Raw genomic sequence first — 22,988 nt, 5'->3', positions numbered from 1 at the left:
ATGAAAAGGGCTTTGCCTTTGGGTGTGACCTGACCTCCAGACCATGTCTGGAGTACTACACAATGTTGGTTTCTTTAATTGAGGAAGAGTGTAATTGCATAAGACGCAGCTCAGATAAAGTCCACTAGTTTAATTCCAGAGATGAAAGGCTTGTCTTATGAAGAGAAATTTATGAGCAATTTAAGCCTGTACTTGCTAGAGTTTAGAAGAATGAGAGAAGACCTAATTGAGACACTAAAGGGGATTGACAAATTAGATATGGAGGGCATGTTTCCCTTGTGGGGCAATCTCGAACATGAGGGCATAGCTTTCGGCTGAGGGGTGATGGACTTAACACAGAGATGAGCAGGAATTACTTTTCTCGAAAGGGTCATGAATCTGTGGAATTCACAGAGTGTGGAGGACACCAGGACCCTGAATAGATTTAAGGAGGAGATAGATTTTTATTTAGTAATTTGGGTTAAAGGATTATGGGCAGCAGGCAGGAAAGTGGAGTTGAGGCTGAAATGAGATGAGCCATGGTCATATTAAATGACAGAGCAGGCTTGAGAGGCTGAATTGTCTACTGCTGATCCTAGCTCTTATGTTCTTCTGTGCAAATGTTTACTCATCTCCTTGGGTGATCTAGTGGTTGACTTGTTCATGCAAGCTTTGAGCTGGGTTTTAAATACCAGCTTTTGAGTGTGATTTAAAGTGTAAATTTCTGCCGGATGAGTGTATGATATAAAATCCCACCCTTTTATTGGTTTGACACTGGTCACAGCAAATACCACTGAATAACTAGAATAGCTCACTTAAGCTAATTCTCTTACAGGAGCGGACCACAGAAATTGTCACTTTAACAAAACCATCAAGGTCAGCATGTCAGAGTGTAACCCATACATTATATATCCGCTAACATCTTATTTGCTGGCTGTTATGATTTTCAATATCCAGGCTAGAAAGTCTGTGCATTTGTACGGTAGATACCTAACTCAAGACCACTCTGTAGTATATGTTCCAGCTAAGATCGGATGGTTTGTAATGGAGTTGCCATCATTTTTAGTACCTGTGATATCACTTTGTCAATCAGGCAGCCTGGACAGTACGGGGAGCAAATTCTTATTGTTCATGTTCTGTGGGCACTACTTTCACAGGTAAGTGCAATTTAAAAGAATCCTACTTCTGGAATTTTGTTTGTTTCCTTTGGCAAATATAGTGCAAATAAAACCAAGCCTGAACATTACATAGATTTTCTCCTTCTGTGGCTTGCTATCAGCTATCCCTTTGTCTGTCTGTCTTTTTCTTTCTCTGGGCTCCGTCTCCATCTATCTGCTCACTCCCTCTTCCCCCACCTCAGTCCCGAACATAAATACCACCTCGTTATAGCTACTATCAATCCTGAAGGCGGCTCACTGGGTTCAAAACATTAACTCTTCTTTCTCTGCTACCAGATTTGCTGCTGCAATTTCTGTTTTTGTTTGACATTTCCAGTACTGGCAATTTTATGTTTTATTTACTTGAACATTATTTACCTGTATAGATTGCAGATAGGGTATAGTGTGCAGTTATGGAATCCACATCATAGGAGGATGGTGTAACACTTGAAAGGATGCAAAGGAGATTTACCAGGGTATTGACTGGGCTGGAGAGTTTCAGTTTTGAAGAGAGATTGGACAGTCTGGGGTTGTTTTCCTCAAAATATAGGATATTGAGGGGGGTCATGATTGTGATATATAATATTATGAGGGGAATATTGATGGTAGACAGGAAGAAACTTTTCCCCTTGATGAAGGCATCATGGACTGGGACATAGATTTAAGGGATAGAAACTTTAGAGGAGATATAAGGAAAAACATTTTCATTCAGAGCAGTTCTGAGGAAGGGTCACTCAAACCGAAATATTAACTCTGATTTCTCTCCACAAATGCTGCTAGACCTGCTGAGCTTGTCTGGCAATTTCTGCTTTTGTTTCATCCAGAGAGCGATGGAAATCTGGAACTCACTGCCTGTATGGGTGATAGGGCAGATACCCATATAAGATTTCAGAAGTATTTAGATATACATTTATGATGGTATGCATGCAAGGCTAAGAGCCAAGTACTGGAAAATGGGATTAGAATAAAAACTTTTATACTGAAATTTATAAAATAACCTTCAATTATTTTTTCAATGTATTATTTAATATCTCATTCTAGGTTATCTTAAATAAATTTACTTTTGTATGTATGTTAAATCTAAATCCCATCTGTTCTTTCAGGTCAATGTAAAAGATCCCATGGAACATGCTGAAAAAGAATTTGGGAGTTCTCCCTGGTGTCCTGATCATTATTTTATGCTTTGAGTGATGTAATTATAAACAGATAAACAGTAGTTCTTGACAGAGAACAAATGCCATTTGCTAGCCAATTTTGCCATTGTAAGCTTATGCCAAAATACTTTTGGGAACTTCATTTGAATAGGTCACTGACACACTTTCATATGAAAAAAAAACAAAGTTGCTTATTTCTTTGAAAGTGTGAATCTAGATAAGGAGGAGAAACTGTGGAATTTTCAGAGTTCTTTACATCCAGTCAGTAAATGTTGGGTCAAAGAGAAAGCAATGGCTAGGGTTAATTCCGAGAGAGATAAAACTGAAAAATAGGGATGTTATTGCTAAATCTGTATCAAATCGTGATGATATGGCATTTCAAGTACTGATGCTGTTCTAGTCTCTACATTACAAAAAGAAATGGAGGCACTGGAAAAGGCACAGGGAAGATTTACAAGGATAATAGCAGAAATGCATCCTGGTTCTCTTTCCTCTTCAGAGAATGGGGAAGCTGGACAACGAGCTAAGGGAGAAGAAAATAGCACAAGTCAGGATCAGGACCTGAAGGTTGTGATCGGAAATTTTGGAATTGTGAGTTCTGAGGCAGTAAGGGTCTCTGTGGAGCAATTGTGCTCTCCTATATTTACGAACAAGCTCCCATTCTCACAGACCCCACTCCCTCACAGTTCTCATGTCAACTTTCAAGCTTTGAATTGAGTTACAGTGAGATAATGTTGGGGAGCACTTTAGAACAGAGGACCACATTTGCAGATTTAGATCACGAATGACAGGTGGATATGTTAATGAATCATAAATGGTCTGGTTGTGCAGAATAACCAATTCCTGTGTCTCACATTTTAAGTCACCTAAATATTGGCTAATGTGGGATTATTAGAAACCAAGCAGTCAGTGGTTGACCCAAATTGTATTTTGGGAGTCCTCTTGTGGCACAGTGGTAGTATGGTACCCCTAAATGGGTTCAAATCCCACCAGCTCCAGAGATGCGTAATAGCATCTCTGTACAGGTTGATTAGTCAAAAATAGGTTAACTGAATAAGCAGATCAATTCTGATATGGCCTGTAGGCAATCTGACTGTTGGATAACTGAATTACATACAGTCCACAATCTTAACCTCTGTCCAAATCAATGATAGCAGGAAGGACATAAAATCAGAATTTCATCCAATCCAAGGGAACTTTCACCCAACAACTTATCTTAAACTTTGCAGAGAATTATGGTCACATTTGGTTGATACTTTATGTTTCCAGGAATATTCTTGAGTTTGAGTTTTATTTTCAACCATTTGTTTACAACAGGAAACAAACTGACTTTCCTCAGTGTTGTATGTGAGCAGTTTTGTGTCAAAAATCTTACAGGGAATACATGAGGAAAAGTTACAATCATAGGTCAAAATTTGCTGAAATGATGTGAGTTATATTGCTTATCTGGTATTTATGCTCTCCAGTTAACATACACTACATTGACAACCTAGTGATGTCAAAATTAAACCAGCGACCTTACTGAAGATAGATTCAATGAATTATCCTGAAGACATATGACACAGCATGACATTACAAAGATAAAACTGGGACTAAATGCCATGACTTCTATTGAAACTTGGGATGGCAAGGGATAAATGAGCTGAAACTTCTGAAGTCACCTTAAATCCAACAAAATAATAACTTTAGTTCACAAAGACTTTGCAGGATTTAGTAATTAATAATGTCAGCATCTTCATGAAAATGAAGGATGGCAGAATAACAAAAAACAAAGGCTACAAGATCCGTGGAGGCTCTTTTCACTGGTTATATCAAGGAGTAATAGTCACAAGGTTTAGACTCAGCTCAGTTTCTTCACTCAGACAGTGGTGATTTTTTGGAATTCTGTACTCCAGAGAGCTGTGAATGCTCAGTCATGGAACATGTTGAAGGCTGGGATTGTTGGTCGATAAGGAAAATGTTGATGAAGAGTCATTAACCTGAAATTATAACCGTTCCTCTCGCTGCAAATGCTATCTGGAGTAATAGCTAGATGAAAAATCTGCAGAGGCTGGAATCCAAAGTAGATAAGCAGAAGGCTAGAAGAACTCGGCAAGCCAAGCAGCATCAGGAGGTGGAGAAGTCAACATTTCAGTATAACTCTCCTTCAGAAATTCCTGAAGAAGGGTTATCCCCAACAAAGTTGACTTCTCCACCTCCTGATGCTGCTGGTTTGCTGTGATCTTCAAGCCTCATACTTATCTACAGCTGAGTATTAGCAGCAGTTTCTGATTTTATTTAGATTTGCAGCATCTGCATTATTTGAGTTTTTGGTTTACATTAGGAAGGGTTTGTTTGGACTCAGAAGATTTTGTGCCTTTTATGTGTTTTCTTCATGACAAATTTCCTGTGAAAGTATTTTCATTTTGTTTTATTAATTCTGCTTTATAAGGACATTTATCTACGCAATTAGAATCAACGGACATCCTACATCTCTCCCACTCATTTTCTTTGGATGTCTATTCTGTACTATTAATGGCTACCTTCAGGGATACACCATGATCCACTGCACTCACTATGATGACAACTGGGTCACTGACTTCAGGTTTATCTCAGGTAAACCAAATTTCTGTAAATGTTCTACTTTCAGAATATAGGGTAGAATTACTCATTTTGTATGCCTTATGGCTACTAGAGCACTTGTGATTTCAGACTACAGTCCTCAAACTCAATATAGCATTGACCTGCATAATGTTCCATCACTGTTCCTAAACACTCTATCACCCCAGTGGCAAGTGGGAGAATACAAATGGTGGATGCAATAGGGGCATGGTGCATGTGTAATAAAACAGATTTCAGACAATAGTGTGAGAACATTTCTAAGGTCTCATGGAGAGATACTTTCCATGAAACTTAGCAAAAATGACATAGCCAATTTCTGGTAAGATTCAGCACCATCATCCAGTTGCAATTTCCGTGTAATTCCTCATTTTCACCCATTGCTGGCTTGTGGGGGCGTTGACAGCATATTATTTAACAGGATGTTTTAAAGGTACCATTCAGTTGTTCTAACCAAGTGTGGTTGTAGATATTTGCTTCACATGCAATTATTAATCATAATGCAGCTAGATTCATCAAATCAAGGGCTACCATTTCATTTATATACAAGTCATGGATGTAGGTTTGCTCACTGAGCTGGAAGGTTCATTTTCAGACGTTTCATCATCATACTTGGTAACATCTTCAGTGAGCCTCCAGATGAAGCACTGGTGGTGTAGCCTGCCTTCTATTTATATGTTTGGGTTTCCTTGGGTTGATGATGTCATTTCCTGTTCTTTTTCTCAGGGGGTGGTAATGGGATCCAAGTCAATGTGTTTGTTGATAGAGTCCCGGTTGGAATGCCATGCTTCTAGGAATTCTCATGTGTCTCTGTTTGGCTTGTCCAAGGATATATGTGTTGTCCCAGTCGAAGTGGTGTCCTTCCTCATCCGTATGTAAGGATACTAGTAAGAGTGGGTCATGTCTTTTTGTGGCTAGTTGATGTTCATGTATCCTGGTGACTAGTTTTCTGCCTGTTTGTCCAATGTAGTGTTTGTTACAGTTCTTGCAAGGTATTTTGTAAATGACGTTAGTTTTGCTTGTTATCTGTATAGGGTCTTCCAAGTTCATTAGTTGCTATTTTATTGTATTGGTCAGTTTATGGAATACCATGATGCCAAGAGGTCTGAGTAGTCTGGCAGTCACTTCCGAGATGCCTTTAATGTAGAGGAGAGTGACTGGGATTTTTGGAAGCGTTTTGTCTGCTTGTTTGTGTTTGTTGCTGAGAAATTGGCAGGCTATGTTCATTGGGTACTTGTTCTTTTTGAGTACACTGTATAGGTTATTTTCCTCTGCTCTGCATAGTTCTTCTGTGCTGCAGTGTGTAGTGAGTCGTTGAAATAATATTCTAATGCAGCTTCGTTTGTGGATGTTGGGATGATAGCTTCTGTAGTTCAATATTTGGTCCGTATGTGTTGTTTTTATGTAGACACTGGTTTGAAATTCCCCATTAGATGTCTCAGTAGAGCTAACAGCCAGGAGTGGCAGTTTATTGTTTTCCTCCTCTTCTGCGAATTTTATGCCAGTAAGGGTATTAACGACGACATACAAACCAAAACCTACAGACAAACCAACGGAACATCCATGGGATCTCCAATATTAGGGCTCTTAGCAGAGATGATAATGCACAGCTCTGCCAACCATCCAACCCAAACTTTGGGTCCGCTTTATGGATGACACCTTTGTCATCACAAAACAAAACAATGTAGAAAAAACCTTCAAGGCCACCAATAATACCCTTACTGGCATAAAATTCACAAGAGAGGAGGGACCCACTCTCACTCGTATCCTTACATACGGATGAGGAAGGACACCACTTCGACTGGGACAACACATCCATCCTAGGACAAGCCAAACAGAGACACGCAGGAGAATTTCTAGGAGCATGGCATTCCAACTGGAACTCTATCAACAAACACATTGACTTGGATCCCATTTATCACCTCCTGAAAAAAAAGGAAATGATTTCACCATAGGAAATGACATCACCACGGGAAATGATATCATCAACTCAAGGAAACCCAAACATATAAGTAGAAAGCGGGCTACCCCATCCAGAGGCTTACTGAAGAAGTTACCTAGTATGGTGATGAAACATCTGAAAATGAACCTTCCAGCTCAGCTACATCCAGAACCTCAACCTGAGCTACAAATCTTCTCAAAACTCAATATACAAGTCATCTGTGGTCATCAGTACCACATCTTAGATGTCTGATCAAGGTATCCTGGGAGCTGCCATGATGACAACATCTTGGAGAACTTTCGTCTTCCTACTGTTTCAGAAGTTGGTTACCTTACAAGGATGTATACTGGGAGACAAGGGCCACCCTCTGTGACCATGACAGATGACTCTGTTACACAAACTCCTGACTGAGGACAAGTGCGGATACAATGCAGCCCATTCTTTGATTAGGACCATCGTGGAGCAGATGATAGGCTCTTGAAGATGATGATTGCAAGATGAAGATCTGCGGCACGGTGGCACAGTGGTTAGCACTGCTGCCTCACAGCGCCTGTAGACCCGGGTTCAATTCCCGACTCAGGCGACTGACTGTGTGGAGTTTGCACGTTCTCCCCGTGTCTGCGTGGGTTTCCTCCGGGTGCTCCGGTTTCCTCCCACAGTCCAAAGATGTGCGGGTCAGGTGAATTGGCCAAGCTAAATTGCCCGTAGTGTTAGGTAAGGGGTAAATGTAGGGGTATGGGTGGGTTACGCTTCGGCGGGTCGGTGTGGACTTGTTGGGCCGAAGGGCCTGTTTCCACACTGTAAGTCTAATCTAATCTAATGTTTGAATTGGTCATTGTGGGCCTCACAGTGCACTTTGGACAGAGTGTGCAATATTAGTCTAGCACACATGCTGTGCACAACTAGAGCAGCTAAAGAGAGGATGCAATGGATGCTGAAGTTCTGGGATAGTGGTAACTTTCTTCCTTGGAGAAAGACCAGTAGATTGAGGAGGAGGAACATCACTTTCAGCATGATGGAGCACAGCAGCATCAGGTACAACAAACCAGACAGGACCTAATTGTCAAAAAAAATCAAAGAACTGCAGATGCTGGAAATCTGAAACAAAAATAGAAATTGCTGGAAAAATGCTGCAGGCCTGGCAGCATCTATGCAGAGAAAACAGAACTGAAGAAGGGTCACTGAATCAGAAATATTAACTCTGCTTTCTGTCCATAGATATTACCAGATCTACTGTGTTTCTCCAGCAATTTCTATTTTTGTTTCAGGCCCTAATCGTCACCCAGTTTCAACAGATCTGAGCTGGGTGCAATGATCACTTTTTGTCAGTGTATTTGTTGGTGCTAGGAAGACAAGCAGACTGTTAATGTCAGGAAGCAAATACAGTTTCTGGTTAAAAATTGAAAGAATTCCAGATGCTGTAAATCAGAAACAAAAGCAGAAATTGCTGGAAAAGTTCAGCAGATCTGGCAGCATCTGTGGAGAGAAATCAGTTAATATTTCTGGTCGAGTGACCCTTCCTCAGACCTTTCTGAAGGATCACTCATCTCGAAACATTTACTCTGATTTCTGTCCACAGATGCTGCCAGACCTGCTAACGTTTTCCAGCAATTTCTGCTTTTGTTGCAGCTTCAGTGTATTTGTTTATGGTTTACTGTTGCTGAACAAAAGTGCATGTGCTGAACTGTTGAAGGTTTTCCTGCATGTGATGTTCCCACATTGACCAATGATAAGATTCTGGCTACATTGTGCTTTGGGAGACAGTATGACTGACTTAGGTAGAGTTGTAAAAAATGAGGTCTGCAGATGCTGGAGATCACAGTTGAAAATGTGTTGCTGGTTAAAGCACAGCAGGTCAGGCAGCATCCAAGGAATAGGAAATTCGACGTTTCGGTCCTGATGAAGGGCTTATGCCCGAAACGTCGAATTTCCTATTCCTTGGATGCTGCCTGACCTGCTGTGCTTTTACCAGCAACACATTTTCAACTTAGCATCATCCTATCCTACAACTCTACCTAAGGACAGATAACCTATCTGGGTGATTTTTAAACAGTTTTAGGTGTTAAACTGTGTACCTACACGTGTAATGATGCGTGAACCATGCCACCAATGTGCTCTGAGAAACTGTTGTTTAGTGGTTGCTATCCCTTTGCATGCATGGTCAGGGGAAACTCCAGGTGGCCAGTGCTTGACTGGGTGCATGGCTTGCCTTCAAACATGGTGCCATTGCAGAGATTCTGGAATGCCCTGCCAGTAGTGAGTATTTCTGCCTATGACAAATGTGGGAATACAATGAGCAGATGCCACAGGGACATAGATAATGAGACAGGTTTAGGATGATAGCGTAAGAAAACTCACAAGGCCTTATGAAGAGATACCCACTATGAAATTGGCCAAAAATGACACTTAGCTGATTTTTGGTAAGATTCAGCACTACCATCCAACTACAACGTCAGTGTAATTTCTCATTTTCACTCATCGTTGGTTTGTTTCAGAGTTGACAGCTTACTGGGTTGACAAGTCTTTTTAAAAGGTGACATTTCGTTTGCTCTAACCTAATGTAGATATAGATATTTGCTTTATGTTTACATAGCTATTTAAATTGCCTCTTCCCTATGTTTGCTATCACTAAACAATAGTTCAATAAAACCAAGTTTTATTTTGCTTCGTAAGGCATTCCTAAAGTTCTATTAAATTTATAGAATTCACCTCATTTAATATTTCTGCATGACAGAACAGGAAATGGATTTCTTTTTGTCTCATGTGTTAATAAATAATTTATTCTTTGTTATTTTGTTGAGAACAAAATAGATTTGAAAAATGTTTTGCTGGAAAAACGCAGCAGGTCAGGCAGCACCAAAGGAGCAGGAGAATTGCATTTCAGGCATAAGCCCTTCTTCAGGAATGAGGAGGGTGTGCCAAGAAGGCAAAGATAAAAGGTAGGGAGGAGGGACTTGAGGGAGGGGCGTTGGGAATACGATAGGTGGAAGAAGGTTAAGGTGAGGGTGATAGGCCGGAGAGGGGGTGGGGTCGGAGAGGTCGGGAAGAAGATTGCAGGTCAAGAAGGCGGTGCTGAGTCCAAGGGTTGAGACTGAGATAAGGTGGGGGAGAGGGGAAATGAGGAAGCTGGAGAAATCTGCATTCATCCCTTGTGGTTGGAGGGTTCCTAGGTGGATGATGAGGCGCTCTTCCTCCAGGTCTGTTCCCATGGTCTGGTGATGGAGGAGGCCAAGGACCTGCATGTCCTTGGCAGAGTGGGAGGGGGAGTTAAAGTGTTCAGCCACGGGGCGGTTGGGTTGGTTGGTGCAGGTGTCCCAGAGGTGTTCTCTGAAACGTTCCACAAGTAGGCGGCCTGTCTCCCCAATGTATAGGAGGCCACATCAGGTGCAGTGGATGCAGTAAATGATGTGTGTGGAGGTGCAGGTGAATTTGTGACGGATATGGAAGGATCCCTTGGGGCCTTGGATGGAAGTGAGGGGGGAGGTGTGGGCACAAGTTTTTCATTTCTTGCGGTTGCAGGGGAAGGTGATAGGAGTGGAGGTTGGGTTGATGGGGGGTGTGGACCTGACGAGGGAGTCGTGGAGAGAGGGGTCTTTCTGGAATGCTGATAGGGGAGGGAAATATATCCTTGGTGGTGGGGTCTGTTTGGAAGTAGTGGAAATAACGAAGGATGATATGATGCATCTGGAGGTTGGTGGGGTGGTAGATGAGGACCAGTGAGGTTCTGTCCTGGTGGCGATTGGAGGGGCAGGGTTCAAGGGTGGAGGAGAGGGAAGTGGAGGAGATGCGGTGGAGAGCATCGTCAACCACATCTGAGGGGAAATTGCGGTCTTTGAAGAAGGAGGCCATCTGGGTTGTTTGCTATTGGAATTGGTCCTCCTGGGAGCAGATGTGGTGGAGGCGAAGGAATTGGGAATATGGGATGGTGTTTTTACAGGGGGCAGGGTGGGAGGAGGTGTAACCTAGGTAGCTGTGGGAGTCAGTCGGTTTATAGTAAACCTAGATAGTTTACCTAGATTACTTCCTGCTCCTCCGCCCTTGAACCGCAAGAAATGCAAAACTTGCGCCCACACCTCCCCCCTCACTTCCCTCCAAGGCCCCAAGGGATCCTTCCATATCTGTCACAAATTCACTTGCACCTCCACACACATCATTTACTGCGTCCACTGCAACCGATGTGGCCTCCTCTACATTGGGGAGACAGGCCACCTACTTGCGGAACGTTTCAGAGAATACCTCTGGGACACCCGCACCAACCAACCCAACCGCCCTGTGGCTGAACACTTTAACTCCCCCTCCCACTCCGCCAAGGACATGCAGGTCCTTGGCCTCCTCCATCGCCAGACCATGGCAACATGACGCCTGGAGGAAGAGCGCCTCATCATCCACCTGGGAACCCTCCAACCACAAGGGATGAATGCAGATTTCTCCAGCTTCCTCATTTCCCCTCCCCCCACCTTTTTTCAGTCCCAACCCTCGGACTCAGCACTGCCTTCTTGACCTGCAATCTTCTTCCTGACCTCTCCGCCCCACCCCCTCTCCGGCCTATCACCCTCACCTTAACTTCCTTCCATCTATTGCATTCCCAATGCCCCTCCCCCAAGTCCCTCCTCCCTACCTTTTGTCTTAGCCTGATTGGCACACCCTCCTCATTCCTGAAGAAAGGCTTATGCCCGAAACGTCAATTCTCCTGTTCCTTGGATGCTGCCTGACCTGCTGCACTTTTCCAGCAACACATTTTTTAACTCTGATCTCCAGCATCTGCAGTCCTCGCTTTCTCCTAACAAAATAGATTTGTCTGGATTCAATTTTGAACTATGTTCAATGGATCATTTTTGTTCTGTTACATTTTAGGTGTTGTTCTATACTTTGTGGGATTATCCATTAACATTTACAGTGACAACATACTGCTGAGCCTAAGGAAACCTAATGACAGGGAATATTATATTCCTAAAGGTAACATCATCTTCAAAAGTTTCCACAAATTAAAAATCTTGAGTGATCAGCACCAAATAATACCTCTAAAATGGTAAATATAGATGTAAAATATATTGGATGATACATGATAAACAATTAAAACAAATATGTAATTAATTCAAATATTAAAATTGTGTATATGAAACAACTAATAGACCAGATAATTATGTAATATCTATGACTGAAAATATTTCTGGTGTGTTAGACATGGATTGAGGATGATGGCAATGTTACACACGAATAATCTAGCATTCTTTCTCACTGCCTCTCCAAACTACAGATCTCTAACGTTACCTTTTTCGAACCACAAAGCCCACATTTACATTGTTGTAACTTTTATTGTTTCCATTTTTGTTTGAATCTATAGAACATTTTTCAGTTCTGAAAACACAAAATGCTGGAAATCACGATGGGTCAGGCAGATCCATGGAGAGAAACCAAGTGAACGTTGCGAGTCTAGATGACTCTTTATCAGAGCTGAAATAAAGTGTGGAGGGGGCAGTATTTATGCAATAATGGTGGGGGTAGGGGGTGGTGGAGTTGGAGTTTTGGGAAGAAAGGACATTGATAATTCAGATTAAGTGATTGGAATGTGAGAATGGCAGAACAACAGTGTGTCTAACTGCCAGATGTAAAAGAACAGACAGTTCCATTGAAGTTGGGGGTTGGGGGACGGTGGTGGTGAGGGTGAGGACATGGTAACAGAGAATGTAACAAGCAAAGTTTTGTTTTTAAATAAGGGAAGGAATGGGTTTAAATTTGAAGGTATTGAAATTAATATTGAGACCAGAAGGTTGTAAAGTGGTATAAATATTTTTGAGTACTGTGTGAAACTTTGATTTGATAATGTTAAACAATTCCTCAATGTTTACCCGGAGATCAAACATAGCGAGCACACTTACTGGCTTTACACTCCCAATGTAGGCTTGCTAGCACTTCAGGAACTCAAGACCAACTCCCAAACAGATGTCAGCAGGCAAAGACAGAATGATTGTTGGCACTGAAAGCTTTTGGTTCATCCGTTATTAAAATTTCCATTTTAGTTAGAAAAAGAGACTAAGAATTCATAATCATCCAACTGGGTAATGAATCTGCTGGTTATTGACTGGTGTGGCTTGGCAGTGAGCCATGAGGACTAGATGGTCAACAGTGTCTCAACAGCATATACACAAAAGATACCATTTCTGCCTGCCAACCCAGCTAATCACAGAAATTGATCTTGTGGCTTCTAATATTACCTTCAAGTTTTCTGAAGATTTTTGTTTTCATTCCTCATTTGTCAATACTGCTGTCAAGGCATTTGTCATCCATTTATTTGCCCTGGAGAAGCAGTGGTGAGCCACCTTCTTGAACCTCTAAAGTCCATTTGATGAAGGTGCAGTCTCACTGTGTTAGGAAGAGAGTTCCTGCAATTTGACCCAGTGACAGCAAAGGAATGGTGATGTATTCCAAATCAGGTTGCTGTAGATCTAAAGGGTTTTGCAGATGGTGGTGTTCCCATGTTTTTCTGCCCACATCCTTCCAGACTGTAGAGATCATGAATTTAGAAACTGATTTTAAAGGAGCCTTGATGAGTTGAAAATCATACTCCTTCATACATTATCCTGGGAATCCTTCCCTAAGGGCATAGTGGGTCCACCAAGAGCACATAAACTGCAATGGTTCAAGAAGGCAGCTCACCATTACCTTCTTAAGGGCAACTAGGCAATAGTTGGTAATAAATGCTGTCCAGCCAGCAATGCCCATGTCCCACATATGAATAAAAATCAATAGTGCTGGGCATTCACATACATCAGGTTTAGGATCACTGAGCTGAATCGCTTTTCATTGGCAAAGCAATTTTCTTTTGCCTTTCGGACCTAACCCTTTGAGACCTATGAGGCCTTTTTGTTCTTTGAGATGACCTGGGATTGAAAATGCACATTAGCTCTTCGAAGGTTGAGTTTCTCATGTGAAAATCACGTAAAGATTGTACCTTATCCTAAACACTACACTGATGGGTTGGTGCAGGTTTTGTAAGCCCTAAAAATGTACCTCCTTGGAATATTCATGACTGCAATGACAGGGAGATGCCTGCTGTAGATGGAAACAGTAACATTCTTAAAGGCAAATGTTTCATTCCTCAAGATTTCTGTATTAAATGTTGTATTGTAGATTGGCATTTAAAACAATATTTCATCAGATGAGTCTGCCATGCAAATGTGAGTTGATCATTACATTGACAACCATCATTTAAATACTGACGTATATTTCACAGTGAAGAAAGTGACACTTCAGTTTCAGTATACTACCCTTTTCCTATTTCTGGGCATTTGTTTTGATAGGATAATATGAATATTTGGCTGAATTTCAAAAGACCCAGAGCATTTATCTCAGCAATACAGATTCACATTTTGATTCATAATTTTAAGAGAAAATTAAAAGGTGAACTGTTTTGATGTATAAATGTAAATTTATTTTTTCTAAGAGATTGACCACTTCAGTGGATTTACATGCTTGAATGGGTTTTATAGAGGAGAGCTTTTTCTCTGTAAGAAATGTCTTTCCACCTGGACACCCCGTGCTGGCCTCCTACCCGCCCTCGACCTCTTTATAGCCAACTGCCGCCGTGACATTAACCGACTCAACCTGTCCACCCCTCTCACCCACTCCAACCTCTCACCCTCAGAACGTGCAACCCTCCACTCCCTCCGCTCCAATCCCAACCTCACCATCAAACCCGCAGACAAGGGAGGCGCGGTGGTAGTTTGGCGCACTGACCTGTATACCGCTGAAGCCAAACGCCAGCTCGCGGACGCCTCCTCTTATCGCCCCCTTGACCACGACCCCACCTCCCACCACCAAACCATCATCTCCCAGACCATCCAGGACCTCATCACCTCAGGGGATCTCCCATCCACCGCCTCCAACCTCATAGTCCCACAACCCCACACCGCCCGTTTCTACCTCCTGCCCAAAATCCACAAACCTGCCTGCCCCGGCCGACCCATTGTCTCAGCCTGCTCCTGCCCCACCGAACTCATCTCCCAATACCTCGACACGGTCCTGTCCCCTTTAGTCCAAGAACTCCCCACCTACGTTCGGGACACCATCCACGCCCTCCACCTCCTCCAGGATTTTCGCTTCCCCGGTCCCCAACGCCTTATTTTCACTATGGACATCCAGTCCCTGTACACCTCCATCCCCCATCACGAAGGACTCAAAGCCCTCCGCTTCTTCCTTTCCCACCGCACCAACCAGTACCCTTCCACTGACACCCTCCTTCGACTGACTGAACTGGTCCTCACCCTGAATAACTTCTCTTTTCAATCCTCCCACTTCCTCCAAACTAAAGGAGTTGCCATGGGCACCCGCATGGGCCCCAGCTATGCCTGCCTCTTCGTAGGATATGTGGAACTGTCCATCTTCCGCAACTACACTGGCACCACCCCCCACCTTGTCCTCCGCTACATCGATGACTGTATCGGCGCTGCCTCGTGCTCCCACGAGGAGGTTGAACAGTTCATCAACTTTACGAACACCTTCCATCCCGACCTGAAATTCACCTGGACTGTCTCAGACTCCTCCCTCCCCTTCCTAGACCTTTCCATTTCTATCTCGGGCGACCGACTCAACACAGACATCTATTATAAACCGACTGACTCCCACAGCTACCTGGACTACACCTCCTCCCACCCTGCCCCCTGTAAAAACGCCATCCCATATTCCCAATTCCTTCGTCTCCGCCGCATCTGGTCCCAGGAGGACCAATTCCAACACCGCACAGCCCAGATGGCCTCCTTCTTCAAGGACCGCAGATTCCCCCCAGACGTGATCGACGATGCCCTCCACCGCATCTCCTCCACTTCCCGCTCCTCCGCCCTTGAGCCCCGCTCCTCCAACCGCCACCAAGACAGAACCCCACTGGTTCTCACCTACCACCCCACCAACCTCTGCATACAACGTATCATCTGCCGCCATTTCCGCCACCTCCAAACGGACCCCACCACCAAGGATATATTTCCCTCCCCTCCCCTATCAGCGTTCCGCAAGGACCACTCCCTTCGTGACTCCCTCGTCAGATCCACACCCCCCACCAACCCAACCTCCACCCCCGGCACCTTCCCCTGCAACCGCAGGAAATGTAAAACTTGCGCCCACACCTCCACACTCACTTCCCTCCAAGGCCCCGAGGGATCCTTCCATATCCGCCACAAGTTCACCTGTACCTCCACACACATCATCTATTGCATCCGCTGCACCCGATGTGGCCTCCTCTATGTTGGTGAGACAGGCCGCTTACTTGCGGAACGCTTCAGAGAACACCTCCGGGCCGCCCGAACCAACCAACCCAATCACCCCGTGGCTCAACACTTTAACTCTCCCTCCCACTCCACCGAGGACATGCAGGTCCTTGGACTCCTCCACCGGCAGAACACAACAACACGACAGCTGGAGGAGGAGCGCCTCATCTTCCGCCTGGGAACCCTCCAACCACAAGGTATGAATTCAGATTTCTCCAGTTTCCTCATTTCCCCTCCCCCCACCTTGTCTCAGTCGGTTCCCTCAACTCAGCACCGCCCTCCTAACCTGCAATCCTCTTCCTGACCTCTCCGCCCCCACCCCACTCCGGCGTATCACCCTCACCTTGACCTCCTTCCACCTATCCCACCTCCATCGCCCCTCCCCCAAGTCCCTCCTCCCTACCTTTTATCTTAGTCTGCTTGGCTCTCTCTCTCTTATTCCTGATGAAGGGCTTATGCTCGAAACGTCGAATTCTCTATTCCTGAGATGCTGCCTGGCCTGCTGTGCTTTGACCAGCAACACATTTGCAGCTGTGATCTCCAGCATCTGCAGACCTCATTTTTTACTCTTACATATTAGATTGGTAGAGTTTTATTACAATTTTAAAGTTAATTTCAAAGATATTAGGAGGTCTACCTATATTGGATACTGGATATTGGATGGCTAATGTGGAGGTAATAGAGAGAGGATTCGGGGATATGAGGAGGTGTAGGTTGTCATTGGGTTAATGACAGAGGTGAGGTTAAGAGAGGTATTGAGTGGACTGAGGAGATGAGTATGAAGTGAGTATGGGTTACATGGAGAGATGGACAGGGAATACAGTGGCATGGGAATATGAGTGGGCATGGGATAACATGGTGATCTGAGGGGGCAGAGGGGGAGGATAGGGGATAAGGAGGATTAGGTGTGAAGTTTAGGAAACCTTTAAACAATTCTGACATTTGGGCTGCTCCAAGAAACAAGGTACGCTTCTAACCAACCCACCTCTATATCCACATCACAACTGTATTCCATCTCAGTTCATGCAAGATACCATGAACTCGAACTCTGTTTGAGAAACCAAATATCCTATGCAAAGTCACACATGGATCAGGTCAACATTTGGGAAAGAATAGAAGTGTGCAAATTGTATTTCCTGAGCTCAAAATTTTGGATCCATATTTTACTACATTAAAGGTTCATGTCATGGATTATATCTCATATTTATTCCTGGATCCTTTGCCAACAGTATTCATGTTCATGTTCAGAAGTGTTCAGCCCTGGTTTTTAACAAATACTGATAATGACATAATACTGTAAATTTTCAGCTGCTGCATGTGCCAATCAGAGTGATCACCTTACATCTAACCACTTCATTTGCATTCAAGAATCCTAAACCGTTCAAACAATATAAAGTGTTTTGGGAGGTTATATTAAAGGCAGTATATAAATACAAAGTGCTATTGAAAACACCTAATAAACAACAATCAGGAGTTTACATGATTGGCTATTATTTTTCCTGTTTTTGCAGGTGGACTATTTGAATATATCACAGCAGCAAATTACTTTGGTGAAATTGTTGAGTGGTTTGGCTATGCCATTGCAACTTCTACTTTGCCAGCCTTTGTTTTTGCCATTGTCACTGCCTCTTATTTGGGTCATCGTGCATACAATCATCACAGGTAATTTGTGAGCTTGCAGCTTATGTGTTTACTATATCAATCTCGTGGCAATTTTACCCCATTAAAATCCCTCTGTCAAAAAAATGATAGGATGAGGTGGGACAATGGTTTAATATTCTGTTAGACTTTATCCTCCTCTGAAGTCAAGAGACAGCACGATTGGGCAGAATGTAAACATGATTCCGTGGGATTCTTGCTTTGCATGTGGAATTTTGTCATGAGTGCACCATGCATGATCATAGAACTGAATTGTGTGTTACTTCTCTGCTATCTGCCTTTTCCCTGCTTTCCAAATTATTGCAATGAAAACCTAATGCACTGGCGATGTGTGCAGGACGTGCACACAATTCTATGGCAGACCAAGCTTTTCAGTGGTGATATCCACAGTGCAGCAGATATAGTTGGGCTATAAAAGAGTCTCCTGGTCATACAGGCAGGTTCTGCATCATGGCTAAACATTCCATGACCAATAAAATAAGACTTTGTTGAGACCAGAAATGTGGTATACAGATGTTTTCTGCAAATTCAAATTCCAGTCATAAATATTTCACCTTACATTATTCATGTGTGCATCATTGTTATTTGTTAATACAAGCTAAGCCAGAGAGTTAAATGTGCTGACACACGTGGATGATTGCAGGGGCATTAGGAATGCTTTTTTATTATAGAAAAAAACATTTATATTTTGTTCACTCTTGATTGAATGTTAATGTTCATGTCCAATCTCATTTCCTCCACTCAAGGGGACATGGTTGAACCTGCAGGCACAGCAGACCTTCCCTTCTATGCATTGTAATGGGCACTGTCCAGTTCGCACTCACTGGGGAAATTAAAGTGTTGTGAGTGAACTCAGAACCCTGGAAGGTCTCTGCCATTCATCCCCCTAAGGTGGTCCCACATGTGAACAGTATTAACACTCTTTAAGCCCCCCCTATTTTCTTAGTTTCAGTGACTGCCCATACCACACTCAGAATGCCCACCTCGTCCTACTTAACTTCTCCATGCACCTGAATCCAAATCTGCCAATACCCACCTCCAGCCTCCTGCAGCACACTCTCACCTTTTGTGATTTTGAACCTCCATGCAAGCTGCCACTCTCCTGCTCCCATTCCCTTGTATCACAGAGTTTCACAAGGTACTTTGGTGACCTTGGACACAACTGCACAAAGGCAATTCTTGCAGACAAACTTTAAACAAACATACATGATGCCAGAAAATTAATATGCTACATTGACTTTATCCTGAAGTTAATGTGTTATCAAAAAAACTTTATACTATGTACTCATGGCATGCAAATGTATTATAAATGCAAACATGCCACATGGCATGAACCCTGATGCATCACATTTCTGTTAATGACTTAATCTGTCAGGAAATTGACATTACACCTAAATCAGTCACCTCACGTGTCAGAATTCCCACTCTTGTAGGCTCTATAACATCCCTCAAGCCCCAGGTTTGGAGTTTCCTATATCCTTGAATTTCCTTGGTGTTTCTGATCTAATGCTATATTTCATGGCTGGAATTTAAACTTGGAGTGTTCTGTCGACCAGACAGCTTACAAACATCTTGTTTTGGACACTTTGGCATGGTGTAGTGTTCCTATTTTTGACCCAGGAGGCCTGGATTCAAGTCCCGCCCCACTCCAAAAGTGTGTAATAGCATCTCTGATCTGAACAGAGTGATTATAAAATATCTACAAGCACCTTGTGGGGTTGATGCCTCACCCACTGTTGGCAAAATTGCAGTGGATGAGATGGTTGAGTAGGTGCCAGGAACCTGGTTTGGAATTTGCATTGATAGCTGCACTTCAGTAACATTTTGGGATTTCTTCCCTGGATTTTTTAACAGAATGAGTCCCTGTCTCTTCTGTTATCTGTTGTACTGATTGTTTTCTTTTCATGATATTTAGATACTATCTGGAAAAGTTTGATGATTACCCAAAATCAAGGAAAGCTCTGATTCCACTCATATTTTGACATATATACATCTGAAAATAACCGGATCAAATGCAAGATACCATCTTAAAATCAAACCTGCCATATTGAAAATCAAAATAATGATACATGGGATATTTGACTTGTTTTTAATACATATGAAAAGAAATGTTGGTGTCTTGGTTTTCTTGAAGATTTACTTTCCAAAGTATAGAATTTGAAAACTTAAAGTTAGATTCAGCATCTGCAATACCTCTGTAATCAGAGTGACAGGGAGTGAAATGAAAAGAATTTGACTTCACTTTTACAGCACTGCCAATTGTGGCACTTGGTAGCTAGTTTGGTGCAATAATCCTGGATACCCTCTCCCTGTTGAGAGCAGTGGCTGCTTCAAGATGTTTCTCTCATGGTCTCTCAATAAAATGGTTACTCAGCCAGAATTTTAAACAGATCAAAATTTAAAATGGTGACTCTACCTAAATTGGTAAATCCTCTTCTATATTAGGTATTGAGTTAGCCTAAAGTTGAGAGTGTGGTGCTAGAAAAGCACAGCAGGTCAGGCAGCATCGAGGAGCAGGAGAGTTGACCTTTTGAGCAAAAGTCCTTCATCATTGAGTTAGCCTCAGCCTAGGGCACAGACCTTTAGATTGTGTATTTTAGTCAAGGTCATAGAGTCAAAGATTTACAGCACAGAAACAGACCCTATGGTCCAACTAGTTCATGCCAACGAAATATCCTAACTTATTCTAATCCCAACACCTGGTCCATATCTCTCTAAACCCTTCCTATTCATATATCCATCCAAATGCCTTTTAAATGTTATAATTGTACCAGCCTCCACCACTTCCTCTGGCAGGTCATTCCATACACGCACCACCCTCTGTGTGAAAACATTGCTCCTTAGGTCCTTTTTATATCTTTCCCCTCTTACCCTAAACCTATGCCTTCTAGTTCTGGACTCCCCCACCCCAGGGAAAAGACTTTGTCTACTTATCCTATCCACGTCCCTCATAATTTTATAAACCACTATAAGGTCACCCCTCAGCCTCCGACGCTCCAGGAAAACAGCTCCCTATAGCTCAAATCCTCCAATTCTGGCAATATCCTTGTAAATCTTTTCTGAACCCGTTCAGGTTTCACAACATCCTTCCATAGGAACGAAACCAGAATTGCACACAATATTCCAAAAGTGGCCTAACCATGATGTCCCAACTCCTGTACTCAGTACTCTGACCAATAAAGGAAAGCATACCAAATGCCTTCACTATCCCATGTACCTGCGACTCTACTTTCAAGGAACTATGAACCTTTACTCCAAGGTCTCTTTGTTCAGCAATACCCCCTAGCATCTTGCCATTAAGTGCATAAGTTCTGCTCTGATTTGCTTTTCCAAAACGCAGCACCTCACATTTGTCTAAAATAAACTCCACCTGCCGGTCCTCAGCCCATTGGCCCATCTGATCAAGATCCCAATGAATTCTGAGGTAATCTTCGCTGCCCACTACATCTCCAATTTTGGTGTCATCAGCAAACTTACTAACTATACCTGTTATGCTCACATCCAAATCATTTATATAAATGATGAGAAGTAGTGAATCCAACACTGATCCTTGTGGCACACCACTGGTAACAGGCCTCCAGTCTGAAAAGCAATCCTTCACCACCACCTTCTGTCTTCTACCTTTGAGCCATTTCTGTATCCAAATGGCTAGTTCTCCCTGTATTCCATGAGATCTCATCTTGCTAACTAGCCTCCCATGAGGAACCTTGTCGAACGCTTTTATTGAAGTCCATACAGATCATGTCTATCAACTCTTAAATTACTTGAGCCATTAGTGTGGTCAGCTCTTATTCTGTCAGATTTCAGATGAGATATGAAAAACTATTCATACTTGAGGTAAACCATCATCAAGGATTTTCTGTCTACCCTTAGAAATACTGATTGAATTCAAAAATTCGTTTTTAAATTCTTCTTGTGATCGTGGTCTGGTCCCTTCTACCTGATCAATTCACATTTGTCTTTCAAAGGAACATGTAAGATTCCTCATCCACGCCCACTCAAGCAACTGTCTTTGCCTGCACCTCCAGCTCCAGCTCCAGTCCAGGTCCTAGCTCCCAGCCCTGCCCATGTGTTCACCATTCCCCCAGAACTCCCCCTCACCAAGGACGAATGTTTAGTCCTCAGTAAAGGCCTCACCTTTATTCCTCTATGGTCCCAGATTAATCAAGTTCGACACACGCTATGACCTTGAATGTTTCTTCCACCGTCTCCACCTCTGGGCCCACGTTTTCAACCAAGACACCCGCCCACCCACCAATACACCTTCTCCAACACACCCCATTCACCTGGACACGTCATACCGGCCTGTTACCCGCCCTTGAAATCGTCATCTCAAAGTGCCACCATGACATCGACTGCCTCAACTTGGCCACCCACCTCACCACTCCAACCTCCCACCCTCACAACACGCAGCCCTCTGCTCCAATCCCAACCTCACGATCAAACCCACAGATAAGGGGGAGTACAGTAGTAATGTGGTGCACCAACCTCTACCCCACAGAAGCCAGGTGCCAACTCGCAGCCACCTCCTCTTACTGCCCCTTAATCACAACCTCACTTCCCATTGTCAAAACATCATCCTCCAGACTATCCACAATCTCATCACCCCATTGGATCCCCCATCCACAGCTTCCAACCTCATTGTCAGCACTATCCAATTCTACCTCTTACCAAAGATTTACAAACCTGACTGTCCCGGTCAACCCATTGTCTCAGCCTGCCCATGTCCCACTGAACTCGTCTCTTCCTACCTCAATACCGTCCTGTTCCCCTTAATCCAGGAACTCCCCTCCCACGTTCGTGACACTACCCATGCCCTTTACCTCCAAGATTTTCATTTCCCTGGCCTCCAATGCCTCATCTTCATCATGGACATCCAGTCCCTGTACACATTGATCCACCACAATGAAGGTCTCCAAGTCCTCCATTCCTTCCTCTCACAACATCCCAACCAATACCCTTCCACTGACACCCTCATCAGCCTGGCTGAACTGGTCCTCACCCTCAACAACTTCTCCTTCCAATCCTCCTATTTCCTCCAAACCAAAGGGGGAGCCATGGACACCCGCATGGGACCCAGCTATGCCTGCCTGTTAGTCAGATATGTGTAACAGTCCATCTTCTGCTGTTACACCGGCACCATCCCCCACCTTTTCCTCCACTACACCAATGACTGTATCAGGGCTAGCTCGTGCTCACACGAGGAGGTCGAACAGTTCATCAACTTTACCAACACCTT

General features: G+C 43.4%; 1 protein-coding gene across 1 annotated transcript; it reads left to right on the top strand.

The window, feature by feature from the left end:
- The first annotated feature begins 918 nt into the window (after window positions 1–918).
- On the top strand, window positions 919–19,731 carry LOC132819257 (3-oxo-5-alpha-steroid 4-dehydrogenase 2-like). Its single transcript, XM_060830684.1, has 5 exons — window positions 919–1,136; window positions 4,722–4,885; window positions 11,685–11,786; window positions 17,602–17,752; window positions 19,665–19,731. Exons 1-5 carry the CDS (start codon window positions 919–921, stop codon window positions 19,729–19,731), a joined length of 702 nt encoding a protein of 233 aa, XP_060686667.1.
- Window positions 19,732–22,988: the final 3,257 nt, after the last annotated feature.

Source organism: Hemiscyllium ocellatum, chromosome 10 (genome assembly GCF_020745735.1).
Source record: "Hemiscyllium ocellatum isolate sHemOce1 chromosome 10, sHemOce1.pat.X.cur, whole genome shotgun sequence".
In the NCBI taxonomy this organism is placed as follows: domain Eukaryota; kingdom Metazoa; phylum Chordata; class Chondrichthyes; order Orectolobiformes; family Hemiscylliidae; genus Hemiscyllium; species Hemiscyllium ocellatum.
The sequence above is the reverse complement of the archived record's forward strand: the minus strand, read 5'-3'. Positions and strand labels throughout refer to the sequence as shown.

What these genes read in the sequence shown, in the direction of transcription:
- LOC132819257 (XM_060830684.1), top strand. Translation starts at nt 919, where the DNA reads ATGATTTTCAATATCCAGGCTAGAAAGTCTGTGCATTTGTACGGTAGA. An exon ending in GGAATATTATATTCCTAAAG is followed by an intron (nt 11,787 to 17,601) that starts GTAACATCATCT and finishes CTGTTTTTGCAG; the next exon opens with GTGGACTATTTGAATATATC. An exon ending in CGTGCATACAATCATCACAG is followed by an intron (nt 17,753 to 19,664) that starts GTAATTTGTGAG and finishes CATGATATTTAG; the next exon opens with ATACTATCTGGAAAAGTTTG.